A 13,956-nucleotide genomic window follows, 5' to 3' on the forward strand; every position below is an offset into this window, starting at 1 on the left:
CAATCCACTGCCAATTGATTTTGTAACCCCCAAACACATTATTGAGGTTTAAATCATATCTCTAACAATCATTTCAGTTATGGCTTTAAGAAATTCAACTCAAAATTATGTAACAACAAATCTACACAATAATTGACAATATTTGGAAGTTACAAATTTGTAACTGAATTTGTAACACCAAATATGTTACATATTTGGATTTTCACATATATTTAAATATTATAACTCTATTTTATATGTTACAATATGTAACATTCTTTATCACGTTTATTTAATCTAAAACATTATATTATAAAATAATATAACATTATTCTCATAATTGCCTTGTAGTATTTTTGTTCTCATACTTTGATACACTTAGAGTGTTTGGCTCATTAACTAAAAAACTGTTTTTTGTTTTTAAAAGCTAAAAACTGTTTTTTCAAAACAAGTTGGGGTGTTTGGCGTTATTTTCATAAAACAATTTTTAAAAACAAAGTTACAAAAAACAGAAAATTTTGATAACAACAAAAGATTGTTTTCTACTGTTCTCAAATTTTTTTGTCTATCTTTTTTTTTCTCACATCACTTTTTTAATTATTATTATCTAACATCATTTATTGTCACATCATTTTCTCTCTCATTAGTTTCTCTCTCATCACTTTCTATCTCCTTATTTTCACTCTCATCACTTTCTCTCTCCTTACCTTCTCTCTCTTCACTTTCTCTCGCTATTTTCTCTCTTCTCACTTTCTATGTTTTCATTTTATCTTTCATTATTTTCTGCCTCCTTATTTTCTCTTGCATCACTTATAATGTCATCATTTTCTCTTTTATCACTTACTATATTCTCACTTTCTCTCTCATCACTTAATATATCACCATTTTCTCTCTCGTCATTTCCTCTCTCTCTCTCTCATCACTTTTTCTTTACTCACTTCTCTCTCTTCACTTTTGTTTCTCATCACTTTCTCTCTCATTTTTTTCATGAATCAATTTCTCTCTTCTCAATTTCTATTTCTTCAAATTTTCTCTCCTTACTTTCTCACTCTTTATTTTTCATCATTTTTTCTTTCAAATTATTTTATCTCATTATTTATTACAAACTTTTTAAAAAAAAAATCTCTTTGTAAATATATTTGTTAATTTTTTATTTAAGATTTAAAAAAATAAAACTAAAAAATAGTTTTTAGAAACATTAACCAAACACCTCTTGTTTTTTAAAAACTACAAAAATTGTTTTCTGTTATCATTTTTGAGAACACAACTAATAAAAAACACAAAACAATACCAAACAGTCCATTAGGCTTTGTTCTCACAGTTTAATATATTTTGTTTCTGTACTCACACATTAGTATACTTAGTGTTTGTTCGCACTTTAGTACATTTTGGTTTTGGTCGCGTATTTTTTGGCTGTTGGTTCTTTCTTGGAATTTTTAGGTGAATTTTGATTGTTGTATTTCAACCCAACAAGATCAAATACCAATTTTTTACAATAAATAAAATATCCTATCATTATTATTTCTTTATTCAAACTAATTAACACATTAATAATATTGATAAGAGGAAATTACACCAAATATGAGATTTTTTTTATAAATTTTGAAAAATATGGCAGTTTTTTTTTTTAAAGTTTTTTATGGCATATTTTTTTTTGTTTACATTTTTATGGGAGTTTTTTTTCCGTATATTTGTAAAACTTTATTTGTATACCATATTTTATCTTTTATACTTTTTTTAGTACCTATTTTTTATTATTTTGAGATTATTTTTTATAATTTTAATCTATTTGTGTTAATTTTTATCATTCATATTTGATAAAATATTTTTTTATCAGATCAGATGTGATAAAGCATAAAAATAAATGTATTAAGTATAAAAAAAAATGAAATTAAAGCAGTATCCAACTATCAATAAGGTCATATGTTTGATTGGTCAACTTAAAATTAAAAAAAGTAAAAAATAATAATATAAATGCATAAAATAAAATTAATACAACTATGGCTCCATGCGTTGTACTGTGTACGAGATCACACAACATTCTTTAGTAAGGGTGACCACTGATCTTATTTTGCAGCAAAATGAAATTAAGGGATGAAAACAAGTGAGATAGCTAAACTCATCTTCATCATGCTGAAATAAAAGGCGGAGGTCACACTTTTCCACATGCAATCTTCTTCTACTGTCACTCACAAAGGAAGCCTCTATGACACTGCAATCATTTAGCTGCTCATCTGATATCCACCCTCTTGGTATGTAAGAAAGCCAAATGATTGGCCTTCGTATTTGAACTTCATATTTGATTTTTTTGATTTTTTTTTTCAAATCTGTTTAAGGAACCAGGTACCATGACGTATGATTCATTTAATTCATATCTGATTTTTTTTAGACCTAAGTGTAAGCAGTTACTTTTTATTCTCATTTCTTTCTCTTTTCTTCCATTTTTTATCTTCTTTAATCAACATTTTATCCACAGTAACTGGTTACCACTATCAAAACAATTTTGATTTTTTTTTTGTAATAATAATCGTATGCCACTGTCCATTTTTTTTAATGATGTGTGGTAACTGGTTACAACTATAAAAATCAGTTTAATTATTTAAGAGGTGTTGTAGTAATTGGTTACAACTATAAAAATAATTTTTATTTTTTTAAGTAATGTACAATTATCAAAATATCAACTGAATTGTAACCGATTACTTAGTAAGATTTGGAAGAAAAAAAAATTATATGAAAAAAATAAACTAAATTGATGGTGAAGGTAGCTGGTTACAACTAGGTCTGAAAAAAAATGAAAAAAATCAGAGACAGTTGCGATGGTAACCGGTTACTTAGCCAGATTTAGAAAAAAATAAGATTCAAACAAAAAATCTAAATTAATCATAATCGTAACTGGTTACAGCGAGGTTGGAAAAAAAAAATCAAATCTAAAAAAAAGAATCAATTGCTATGTTACCTAGTTACTTAGTCAGATGTGAAAACAAAATCAAATCTAAACAAAAGAACCTAAATTAATCGTTATTGTAACTGATTACACCTAGATCTAAAAAAACTGATATGAATAAAATGAATCAGGCATCATGGTACCTGGTTACTTAAACAGATTTGGAAAAAAAAAACCCAGAAAAATCAAAAGTTTTGTTTGCTTGTTTTTTTATTTCCTGTACTTGTATTCTGAATAAATTTTGTAAACCGATACATTTTTTGAGCAAACGTTCTAGTTCTATTTCTTTAAATAATTAATAAACACATAAATATTTATGTTAGAACTTTATTTGGTGAACGTTTGACTGCTAAACATATATCCAATTGATCTAAACATCACAGGGAAAAACCTTTTGACAACTTTTGCTCTTTTCCATCAAAAAAACTAATCAGCTAACCTAAGCTTTCATATGTTAAAAGTACCATAAAATATTCAACTACCTAGCTTCTTATACTACCTTAGTCTACACCAAATAACAGCAGTCAATTTTCCTTGAGTACATTTCTTAAATCAAATCAAATATGAAGTCAAGTACCTGGTTACTTAAACAGATTTGGAAAAAAAAAAAACCCAGAAAAATCAAATATGAAGTTCAAAATCAGATGTGAAAAAGAAGAAAAAGAATAAAATTAGATTTGAAGAAAGAAAAAGAAGAATAAGAAAGACAGAAGAAGAAGAAAGAAAGAAGAAGAAGAAGAAGAAGAAGAAGAAAAAGAAGAAAGAAAGAAAGAAGAAGAAGAAGAAGAAGAAGAAGAAGAAGAAAAAGAAGAAAGAAAGAAAGAAAGAATAAAGAAGAAGAAGAAGAAAAACTAGGTTGTCGTCGTCGTCGGAGGCAGCGACGGAAGTAGCATCGCCGGAAGATATCTGAGATGGACACTCAACGAGGGAGGAGAAAGAAAGAAATGAGAAAAGATAAAGAACATGAAGGAGAGAAGATAATTAAGTTTATGGTAATTTATTTACCATATTTTAAACTATATATATTTTTCCCATATTTATGTAAACTTCTCTATTGATAATTATAATCATAAAAAAAACAATCTCATCAACATTAAAACTACAACGGAACTTTGGCCTATGCCAAAAGATCAATCTTAATGACCACCAAATGTCTCAGGTCGTTGGAATACTTTTAGTAATAAACCAAATGGTATATAATTAGACCTTGCATTTGATATAATCCAAAAGGTATATAATCACAATGAAGTTTAATAATAAACAACCATAAAACAAACTAACATGTTTATTAAAAAAACACATTTAATCCAAAAAATTAACATGTTACCAAAGCTGATTTGTTAAATAAACATTTAAGTTTTTTTCTAAGAAATCAATAAATGTGAAAACAATAAAATTATAAACCTAAAATTAACATGCTTGAGTTTGGCGTTCAAAACAATAAACTAAAAAATTTATAAAAGGAAGTTTAAAATCATAGAACAAATAAATATAATGGTAGACAATAAAAAAAAAAGGAGGTAAATAAGTAGGGTATGAGTAAAAAGTGAATGTAGACTATGTAATTAATATATTATATAAATATTAATACTTTTAAAAATCGTAACACAATAATTGAAAATATAAACATAAGCGTACTCTAAACTGGAAAAAAAATGCTATAAAAGTAGGATAAAAAAATATTTTTTTATTAAAAAGTGTAATTCACCTGGAGGGTGAGGAACAAAGGGTAAGTTAAAGACTTGCTACAAATTATCGTATATTTACTAACCGACAAAAATCCGCATCGTATGCTCAACACATCTTAAACCGAAAGTTGGAATAAAAGAGTAAAACTGCAATGAATTTGGATATAATTTGATAATTTAAAATGTTTCATGGAAATATCTCGTATCCTATCATAGAACTATCTTAAACCAAAATAATATCTCATTATTAAACACAAATATAGTAGTATTTCATCACAGAAACGAGAAAGCAAGCTACATGTCAAAGCTTAGAGGGAAAAACAGGCATGTTTCACAAAACTGAACCTTTCCCCAGCACATTCTACTGACATACAACCAAAGCAAGAACACTCCTGGATTGTTCTTGCAGTAACACAATAATGTCAACTACCTTACAGAGAAGAATGCTAATTTTATCATATAAAATATTAAAACTGAAATCACTTATATTTACATTTGTAAATCTTTCTACGCACACCCTAAAAACTAGCATTTTTAACTTGAAATTGATTCGCAGACATGGCTTGTCAATTTGGGAGGTGAAGAGGAAGGCAAAACACCAGTACACAACTGAGAAAATTTTAACTCCAATATCAACGATTCGAAGAAAAGCAACTTCCGAAATAGTAGAATCACTCTCACACATCAACAAGCTGGTTTGAGAAATTCACCACAACCTAAGAAGAAGAAAACACAGTATAGCAAATTGGCATAAGAGTTACATGACTACTGCAGCATCACACATCCATACTAGTAGAGTATTTTACATCCCTCCCACTCCTGGTCGAGAGACAACACAAAATTTCACTCATCAACAACATGGTGTATACATATACACTAGTTACATCTACTACAAACAATGAATACATGAAAGCCATATTCCACATGCTGGTGCAAAACATATTCGACAACAGAAAGAAAGAAAAATGCATCTAAAAATCGTTATATGGACAACTCCTGGAATAGAATAGTAGAAAAAGAAAACCAAAGACAAGATGTACTAAGAGATTTACAGATGCGCATACCCTAGGTAACCGTTAGCAGTTCCAGCCGTGATAGCGTTCTTAATCTACTGCCATAAAAGAGCAAAAATGACGCATATGAAAACAAACAGAAGCAGCCTTTTCAGAAAATAATCCTGCTGTCCTTGAGCTGGGTGCCGATAGATTCTATGCACATTGCCACCATGAAATGAATTAGAGAACCCATGAGGAAAACCGGCTGCACCACCATACATTCGACCATCAGGAAAACCATGCATCTGAAGATTTAACAAAGATGGGATTAGACCACCAAAAGCTGCAGACAACGTGAAATTCCCTAATCTTGCAGTTGCCATTGGAGCAAACCCTCCCATGCCTCCCAAACCTCCCATGATTCCAAAACCGTTATGGGGAAAGTGATTTGGATCAGGCGGAGGAGCAGTTTCTGGCCTCTGCCCCGTAGGCCGGTGTGGAATGTTATCATCAGGAATTGACTTTGACCTTGGATCAGTTGATGACTTTCCCCTACCATACAAAGGAACCAACTTATCCTCCTCAATAAAGGCCTTGCAAACTGGGCAATCCTTTGAACGTGAGTGATGGTGGAGCCATTTGTAAAGGCAAGGCCAGCAAAAAAGATGGCCGCATAAGGTCACGATTGGATCTTGAGCTAACTCAAAACAAATGTTGCATTCAAAGCTACCTGCATCACCATTGTTATTAGCAGAGGAAGAAGGGCCTTGGGATGGCCTGCTTGATGATCCACCAATCCCACTAGCCATCCCTCTGACCCCAAAATCTTCGAATCCTATACGAAAAATATTACAAACTCAATTAACACTCAACACTCAAGACCTTAACAGTTCCCTTTAAAGAAAAATCCAAACGACCCCTCCTCCCAAAAGATGATTTTTATATAAATCTTAATTTTAAAAACCCAAAAACTCAAAATTAAAGCGCAATGGTCAACAAGACCTCTTCAGTATTTGTTTTTGAAAGAGGAAAAATGACGACCCAGAAGGGCCATTCCTTAACAGATATTGGCAAAACAAAAAATGGATAACTTTACAAAGCGAATTCTATGAAAGCCCCCATTACATCCTCTCGTCCTTTCCAGCCAGACGCAACTGATTACACCAACCATTTCAAATCTTTACAAATGGGAAAAAAAAATCTGAAACCTATAAAATAGAATATCTACCGAACTTAGCCGAATGAAAAATTAAAAATAATATATTAAAATAAACCAAACCTACCAGCAGAAGAAGAAATAAAACCCAACTTAATATCTCTTAAAAGGCAACAGCAACGCTAGGATTTCAAAATTGGTTGTTGTTATTCGCAGACAATATAAAAAATTCTATGAACTCACCAAAAACAAATGGAATAAAATGGGATTGAGAGAGAGAGATACTAACCTTGAATTTGAAATAATCAAATGGTGCAAAGAGATGGATACCAAAGGAGAGGACCCAGTCCAAGAGAGGCAAGAGGTATAGTTGCAAGGAGAAAGAGTGAAGTTTCCACGAAATTTAAAGAAAATATATAAATTGAAAAAATATTTTTTTTATTTTTATTTTTTTAAAAAAAAAAAGAAAAGAAAAGAAAAGAAAAAAACAATGGGCTGCCAGACCAAGTTTGAGAAAGGCACAGTCTAAATTATGATCTTTCTCTCGTTTGTTTAGTTGGTTTTATGAAGGATTGTAGATTGGAGACTACAGAGACACCACACATTGCGAATTGCGAATTGCGAATTGCGAAAAACGGCGTCGTCTCCTCCTTATGAATCTATCTGTTTATTTTGTCAATTTTTAATTGAAATGTTGAAATAATAGTTGTCGTTTTAAAAATTTTGTTATTGAATTTTTTAAACACAACAAAAATGTAAATATTATTTTTATTTTTTTATTTTTAAAAAATAAAAATATGTTTGGTAACTATTTTTGTTTTTTGTTTTTAAAAACAAAAAGTAATAAATATTTTTGATAAATTTTACTTTTTGTTTAATAATATAAAATGAGGTGTTGATTTGAAAAAGAAAAAAAAATAAACAAAAAGTAAAAATCAATTTCAAAGTGAAAAAAATTATATTTTCAAAATTTAATGAATTTTAATTAATTAAGTAAAAAAAAATATTTTTTTTTAGTGTTACCAAATAATATCTATTATTTTAGTGAATAGTGAGAGTTTTAAGTGCTCATTTACTGTTTTTTTTTAAAATATGCATTTTAGTATAATAAAATAAAGTGTTATCTCATCTCTAGGGATGGTAATTTCTCCATGCACTCCCTGTCCCAAATGCGTTTATGTAATCTACATTTTTTTATAGAAATAAATGGATTTTTACGAAGATTTCCAGTCTTTGTTCCCGATCTTCGTTCCCGATATGAAATATGCAGGGACGTGATAGTGACAAGGATTAGAATGATTAATGGGAATTAGGAAGTATTCTTCGTAGTCCTGTTTATATCTCTAATCATTTATAATAAAGTGCAAAAAGTATCGTGCATTGTTGTATTTTAACACATTTTAAAAAAAAGAAAAAATATTATTTTAATCCATGCTAAAATATTATGTCAAATTTAATTCAAAAATTTTATTTACTATGTTGTTATTAATTATTATGATTTTTTAATTTATAATTAATGGCTAACTTTTTTATCACATGCAATGGTAAAAAAATAGATTGGAGTCTATAATTTTTTTTTTATATTGTCAATAAATATTAAATGATCATGAATTATTATTATTTTTTAAAATTAATTTGCATCTTACACGGTGAAACACAAATGTATGCATTGTGTCAAATATAACATTGGTTCGTTTTTTTATGTCAAATTTGAGAAAAATTTTATATTATAGAGCACGACTATAAATATTGGGTGAAATAGGCATATATATATATATATATATATATAAGCATTTATATAAATATATATATTAAGATACTGTAGGTATGCTTTATAAGGTAATAAATGAGTTATATAAAATTTACACTCAAAATTCACACTGAATTTTAAAAAAAAAACAAAAATGTATATTTCAAAAAATTATCTCAAAAATTGCAAAACGATCAAGCTTTGATTGAAAAAGTCAATATTTTTCCAACAAGGCTCCAATAAGAGTATTTTAATTATATTATGTTATTTTAATAAACATATTTGTATTACCATCCCTAATAACCCTAATAACGGGAAGGATGTATATTAATTACAAATGATTAGTATTAATTATTCCAGCCTTTATAAATAGAGTTGAAAGTCTCATTATAAATGGTTCAGTATTTTAGAGAAAAAATACATTGTACTTAGAGCAATCTAAGTGCTACCTGAGAATACACCATTGGAGTTTGCCATCACAAGCTTTCAATCATCTTAATACCAGAGACTCGTGGACTAAGGTTATTTTATAACCTGAACCACGTAAAAATTATTGTGTTCGTATTGCTTGTTTCTTTAATCTCTCTTTTTAAGGTTGATAGCGAAAAAGACAGTCAACAAATGTAGTTAATAAATATGTAATGATATTTTATAATATTTGAATTTATATTAATACAATTAATAAATATTTATTTTTAATTAGTTTTATAAGTATATTCTGTTAAATATTTGAAATATTCTGTTAAAATTAACAAAATAAACCCTTAAAATTAATAATTTTTATTATCTACACACTTTTTGTACAGAAGAGATTTACAAGTTCAAGTATTAGATTCACTTTCGTAACAGTACATCTTATTTGATTATATTTATTTAAAATAGGATAATATAGATACTCATATCTAAATTACCCGATGAATCACCTATTTCAATTTGGATAATATAACATTTATGTCACTGATTCAGTTTGGAGTAGTGTTGTTTAATTACAAGATCTTTAAAATGTGAATTACTGTCATGTGTGCATGTTTGGGGTCATGATTGGTTTTACCAATTTCGATAGTTTTGTCTGTGTATGTCGATTTGGAGATAACGTTGTTCTTGAATTTATTTATTTCATCATTGTAATTGATTTAGTTGATCGTTGTTTGAATCATCTTCTTGTGAGAATTGTTCAATCTGTAAGACTGTTTGTCTTTTTTAACTAATAAATGCCAATTTCACTAAAAAAAAAAAGAGCAAGTGGTTGAAAAAATTAAGTTAGAAAAAAGGTAATGGTAGCATAAAATATCTAAAAAATTTTACTTTATATATTTATATACGCAAAGAAAATTTTAAAGTAAAATCACCAAAGATTATCATTAACAATGAAGGTACAGCATTGTCAATAGAGGTGCAAATTCAACGAGAGAGAGAAGGAGCTGCGAACTCAGAGAAAGGAGGCATTGTCAATAGAAGGCTAGGGTTGTAATACCATATTTGTTTGATTTTGTGTAAATCTAAGTTTTTTTGTTTTTTTGCTGGAGTGTAAATATGTGTTTGAATCATAATTTTTTTATGTTTAGATTTTGTTTGTGAATTTTGATTTTGGATATAATTTTGGAATGCTTGAATTTGGATATGATTTTGTTCATGACTTTTACCTTTAATGTGTTGTGTTCCCATTGGGTTATTAAGAAGAAGATCGGTCGGGAATTTTTTTTTTTTTTTTTGAATAGGATAGGATTTGATTTTTGGTGTTAGATATATTAAGATTTAATTTTGTTTAAAATTTATTTTCAATTGTAATTTAAACCTACAATTAAACAATTATTATTAAATTTATTTGTTTCATTATTTAAAATTAATTTTTACAATTTAAAATATATATATTTTTTATTTATTTTAAAGAATGTTTAAACTATTTTTTAAAATAAATATTATTTGGACCCCTAATATAGTGATACATGTCATCTAATTATTATGTTACCACTTAATGAAATTGGTAGAAACGGGTGCAGCAAACAAAATAATAATGTTAGTTTTACAATAAAATAAAAAAACTATTAGATATATAAGGTTATAAATTAAAATTAAAAAAAACTTTTTGCTGCATTTAACGCTTGGAATGATAGAATGTGTTTGACTTCTTAACTAGAAAATTATTTTTTGATCTTAAAAGCTAACATAATTTATTATCACATTACTTTTTCTCTCATTAGTTTCTCTCTTCACTTTCTCTCTCATCACTTATTATATATTCACTTTCTCTCGCATCACTTAATATATCATCATTTTCTTTCTCATTATTTTTCTCTCTCGCCATTTCCTCTCTCATCATTTTTTATCTAATCACTTCTCTCTCATTTTTTTTTAGATCAATTTTTCTCTTCTCAATTTCTATTTCTTCAAATTTTATCTCCTTACTTTCTCACTTCTTATTTTTTATCATTTTTTCTTTTAAATTATTTTATCTTATTATTTATTATAAATTTTTAAAATATTTTTTTATTTGTAAATATATTTGTTAATTTTTTATTTAAGATTTAAAAAAATAATATTAAAAAATTGTTTTTGTAAAACATTAACCAAATTCAGTTTAATTTTTGAAAATTATAAAAACTGTTATGTGTTCTCATTTTTTTAGAATACAGTTTTGAGAAAAAAAAAAAGTTAAAAAATCCCTAATATCTGTATCACTTTTATCGTTTATTGTATTATTGGACACTTATAAATTCAGACCATTAAAGTAATGTGTTTCTTACCCTGAAATAGATGCGTAGCATGTTAGTGTTATTATTTGTTGAGTCCTTGATTGTAGTTGACCAGTGTTTGTTTGACCACGAATACTATAGCCGCCATTATGTTGTAACTACTGCCCGACCGCCCACCTTGTCGGTTTGTCCTCCATGCATGTGCTGTGCATTTTTTTAGTTAAAATCAAAAATGACTTTCTATCTTTGAATATTTGTAATTTCCTGTCTTTATAGTTTTAAATTTCGTACAAAACACAAATATCTCCAACTTATGGTATTGGAATAATTGTGAGATTTGGAAGGTTATTTTATTGTTCAGTGTGGATTTAACACACGCAAAGTATATGATTTGGTTATATACATAAATATATTTATATATTAGCAAATTCTTACACAGAATAATATGTGGTTCTAAATTTGCAGTTCACTCTTATCTCACAACTTTAATATAAATTATATTTATAACAAAAGTTTACAGTTATTTGTTGTATTATTAATAATTGTTCTTTTAAAGAGAATTTCGTTAATTAATGTTTTAAAAAAAATACCAAAACATAGAATTACGGATATATCATAAAATTATATCTTTAACAGACAAACTATTGTGTTTTAATTATATAGAATATGCTACAAGTATAGTTCAATAAGATATTCTTCTTCTAAATTTTAAGAGTAATGTTATTTGACATTTTAAGGAGTTCAACACCACATGAGATGACACTCTATAGTTGGTTAATGATCTATTATAATACTAATTAAATTAAAATACATGGAACGCGATATTGGATTGCACTAATAGTGGTAAGTCACCTCTTTGTGGTGGCCACTACTCACGCCCCTTAGCAACACACAAGTTTTAAATCATTATTTTTATTTAAATATGTTTCCGTATTGTTAGATAATACATATTTCAATGGAATAATAGAAACCAAACTTACAACGCTGTTGCGCAATCTTTCGTCAACTAAAATAAATAAGAGTGATTAAGCAAGAATTATCGTTCTTAAAGAAATAAATATGAACAAAGATTTTTATGTGGTTCAGTAGTTAAATCTACATGTTGACGTTGTTTTTCGTCAACTTAATTATGAAGAGCACTAAACAAGAATATAGAAAGAATAGAAGAATTCAAAGATTTTTACGTGGTTTAGCAGTTAAAATATGTCTACGTCCACGAGTCACTATTATTATGAATACTCTCTCAAAGCATCGAATGAAAGCAATTTGGCAAAGTTTCTCCAGTATAATTTTGTGAGTGAATACAAATGAATCAGTCCAGGCTATTTATAGACTTGGTCGTATGAATATATTCCCTCAATTCAAGGAAGTTACAATCAAGCATTCAAATTTAAAATAAATACATTAAATGCGTTAATTACATAATATCTCATTATAATAGGGATTTAATACACAGTAATAGCGAATCCCTATGAAATAGGGATTTTCTAACTGCCTTTCCGTGTGACAAACGCGTCATTGAGCTGAATCGTTGTGCTGACGCGGTTTCGAGACTGGCCAAGCTTCGAGCTCATCGTTCCTATAACATCCCAAATTCCATAATATGGCTTAGTGCCTAGATTAGGGAGCTAGGAGGGCAATAATTGGTTTAATGTGTTATTATGTGATTATATGCATGATTGTGTGCATTGTATTATTATATGGTTGTGTTTGCATGCATGCAGGGCCGTTTCTAATAAGAAGGGCATTTTCGTAATTTTGGCCAATTGATGGCATATTTATATATTTATGTGCATGTATGTGATATATGGGTGAGACCACATTATTATATGGATATATTTGAGTTACTCGGCACAAAGCGATCCTAGGAAGCAAGTTAGCGGTTTAGTCATAACGGGGTCAAATATCAGGTTCGGGGTGAGCTTAGGGATAATTTAGTACTTAGTACATTACCAGGAGTGAGAGGGTAATGGTAAATTATTTGGTAATTATTTGAGGATATTGGGAGTGACGCAGGAGTGACGGGAATTGTGAGATGTTGATTACGATTAACGGGACAATTGGCTAACGACGGGTTTGCCCTTGTGGCATAGGAAGGGAAGCTGTTGAACTTAAGAGTTGTTGACTTGCGAAATTGGCCAACGGTCGTATGTACAGTATATGACACCTTTTTAAAGAAATAAATAAAATAAATGACAGAGTACGATTATCTTAAATAAAAACACAGGAATTTTATAGTTGTTCAACCTTGTTCTGATGAATAGTAATAACCTAATCCACTTAGTCATTAGTATTGAATTACTCGACAATAGTACAAACTGATGAATTCACTCGTCAGAAATATTTTTCTCCCAAAATTCCAGAAAAAGAGATCCCCTGAAATGAAGCCCTGGGTCCTTTATTTATAGTGCCCAGGGGCTGTTACATGACCAGTAATATTGGGATCGTGGTTTGGCACATGATTATCAGGTAGTGGAGGTACGTGTCCAGCTCCCCATGATTATAAGATCGTGGGTCTTCTCGTTGTTTCTCTAGATCGTGGTGGATAATGCATGATAGAAACCTCTAGGAAGATGTTAAGTCTCTGTTGGCATATGAGACTTAGGTGCTAGGCCCGACGACCTGAGCTTGGGTGCTAGGCCTTTGACCTTTTGGGTGCTGGACCTACTGATCCTCTGGGTGCTAGGCCTATTGATCTCAGTTTGAACGAGAGTGAGTATTTCTCAGTGTACTTAAGGGTTTGGGCCGACC

General features: G+C 29.0%; 1 protein-coding gene across 3 annotated transcripts; it reads right to left on the minus strand.

Moving 5' to 3' along the window:
* Window positions 1-4,834: 4,834 nt before the first annotated feature.
* LOC133807334 (uncharacterized) lies at window positions 4,835-7,271 on the minus strand. 3 transcript variants are annotated; one of them, XM_062245591.1, is made up of 3 exons: window positions 7,052-7,271; window positions 5,676-6,441; window positions 4,835-5,430 (listed from the first exon to the last, which is right to left on the minus strand). In XM_062245591.1, exon 2 carries the CDS (start codon window positions 6,413-6,415, stop codon window positions 5,720-5,722), a length of 696 nt encoding a protein of 231 aa, XP_062101575.1. In that variant the 5' UTR covers window positions 6,416-6,441; window positions 7,052-7,271; the 3' UTR covers window positions 4,835-5,430; window positions 5,676-5,719. The 3 variants fall into 3 exon arrangements, with proteins under 3 accessions (XP_062101575.1, XP_062101574.1, XP_062101577.1); XM_062245590.1 differs by having other exon boundaries at window positions 4,835-5,327; window positions 7,052-7,270; XM_062245593.1 differs by lacking the exon at window positions 7,052-7,271 and adding an exon at window positions 6,890-7,031 and having other exon boundaries at window positions 4,835-6,441.
* Window positions 7,272-13,956: the final 6,685 nt, after the last annotated feature.

Source organism: Humulus lupulus, chromosome X (genome assembly GCF_963169125.1).
Source record: "Humulus lupulus chromosome X, drHumLupu1.1, whole genome shotgun sequence".
Classification (NCBI taxonomy): Eukaryota; Viridiplantae; Streptophyta; class Magnoliopsida; order Rosales; family Cannabaceae; genus Humulus; species Humulus lupulus.

Excerpts from the sequence above, each read along its gene's own strand:
- LOC133807334 (XM_062245591.1), bottom strand. The coding sequence starts at position 6,415 with ATGGCTAGTGGGATTGGTGGATCATCAAGCAGGCCATCCCAAGGCCCT.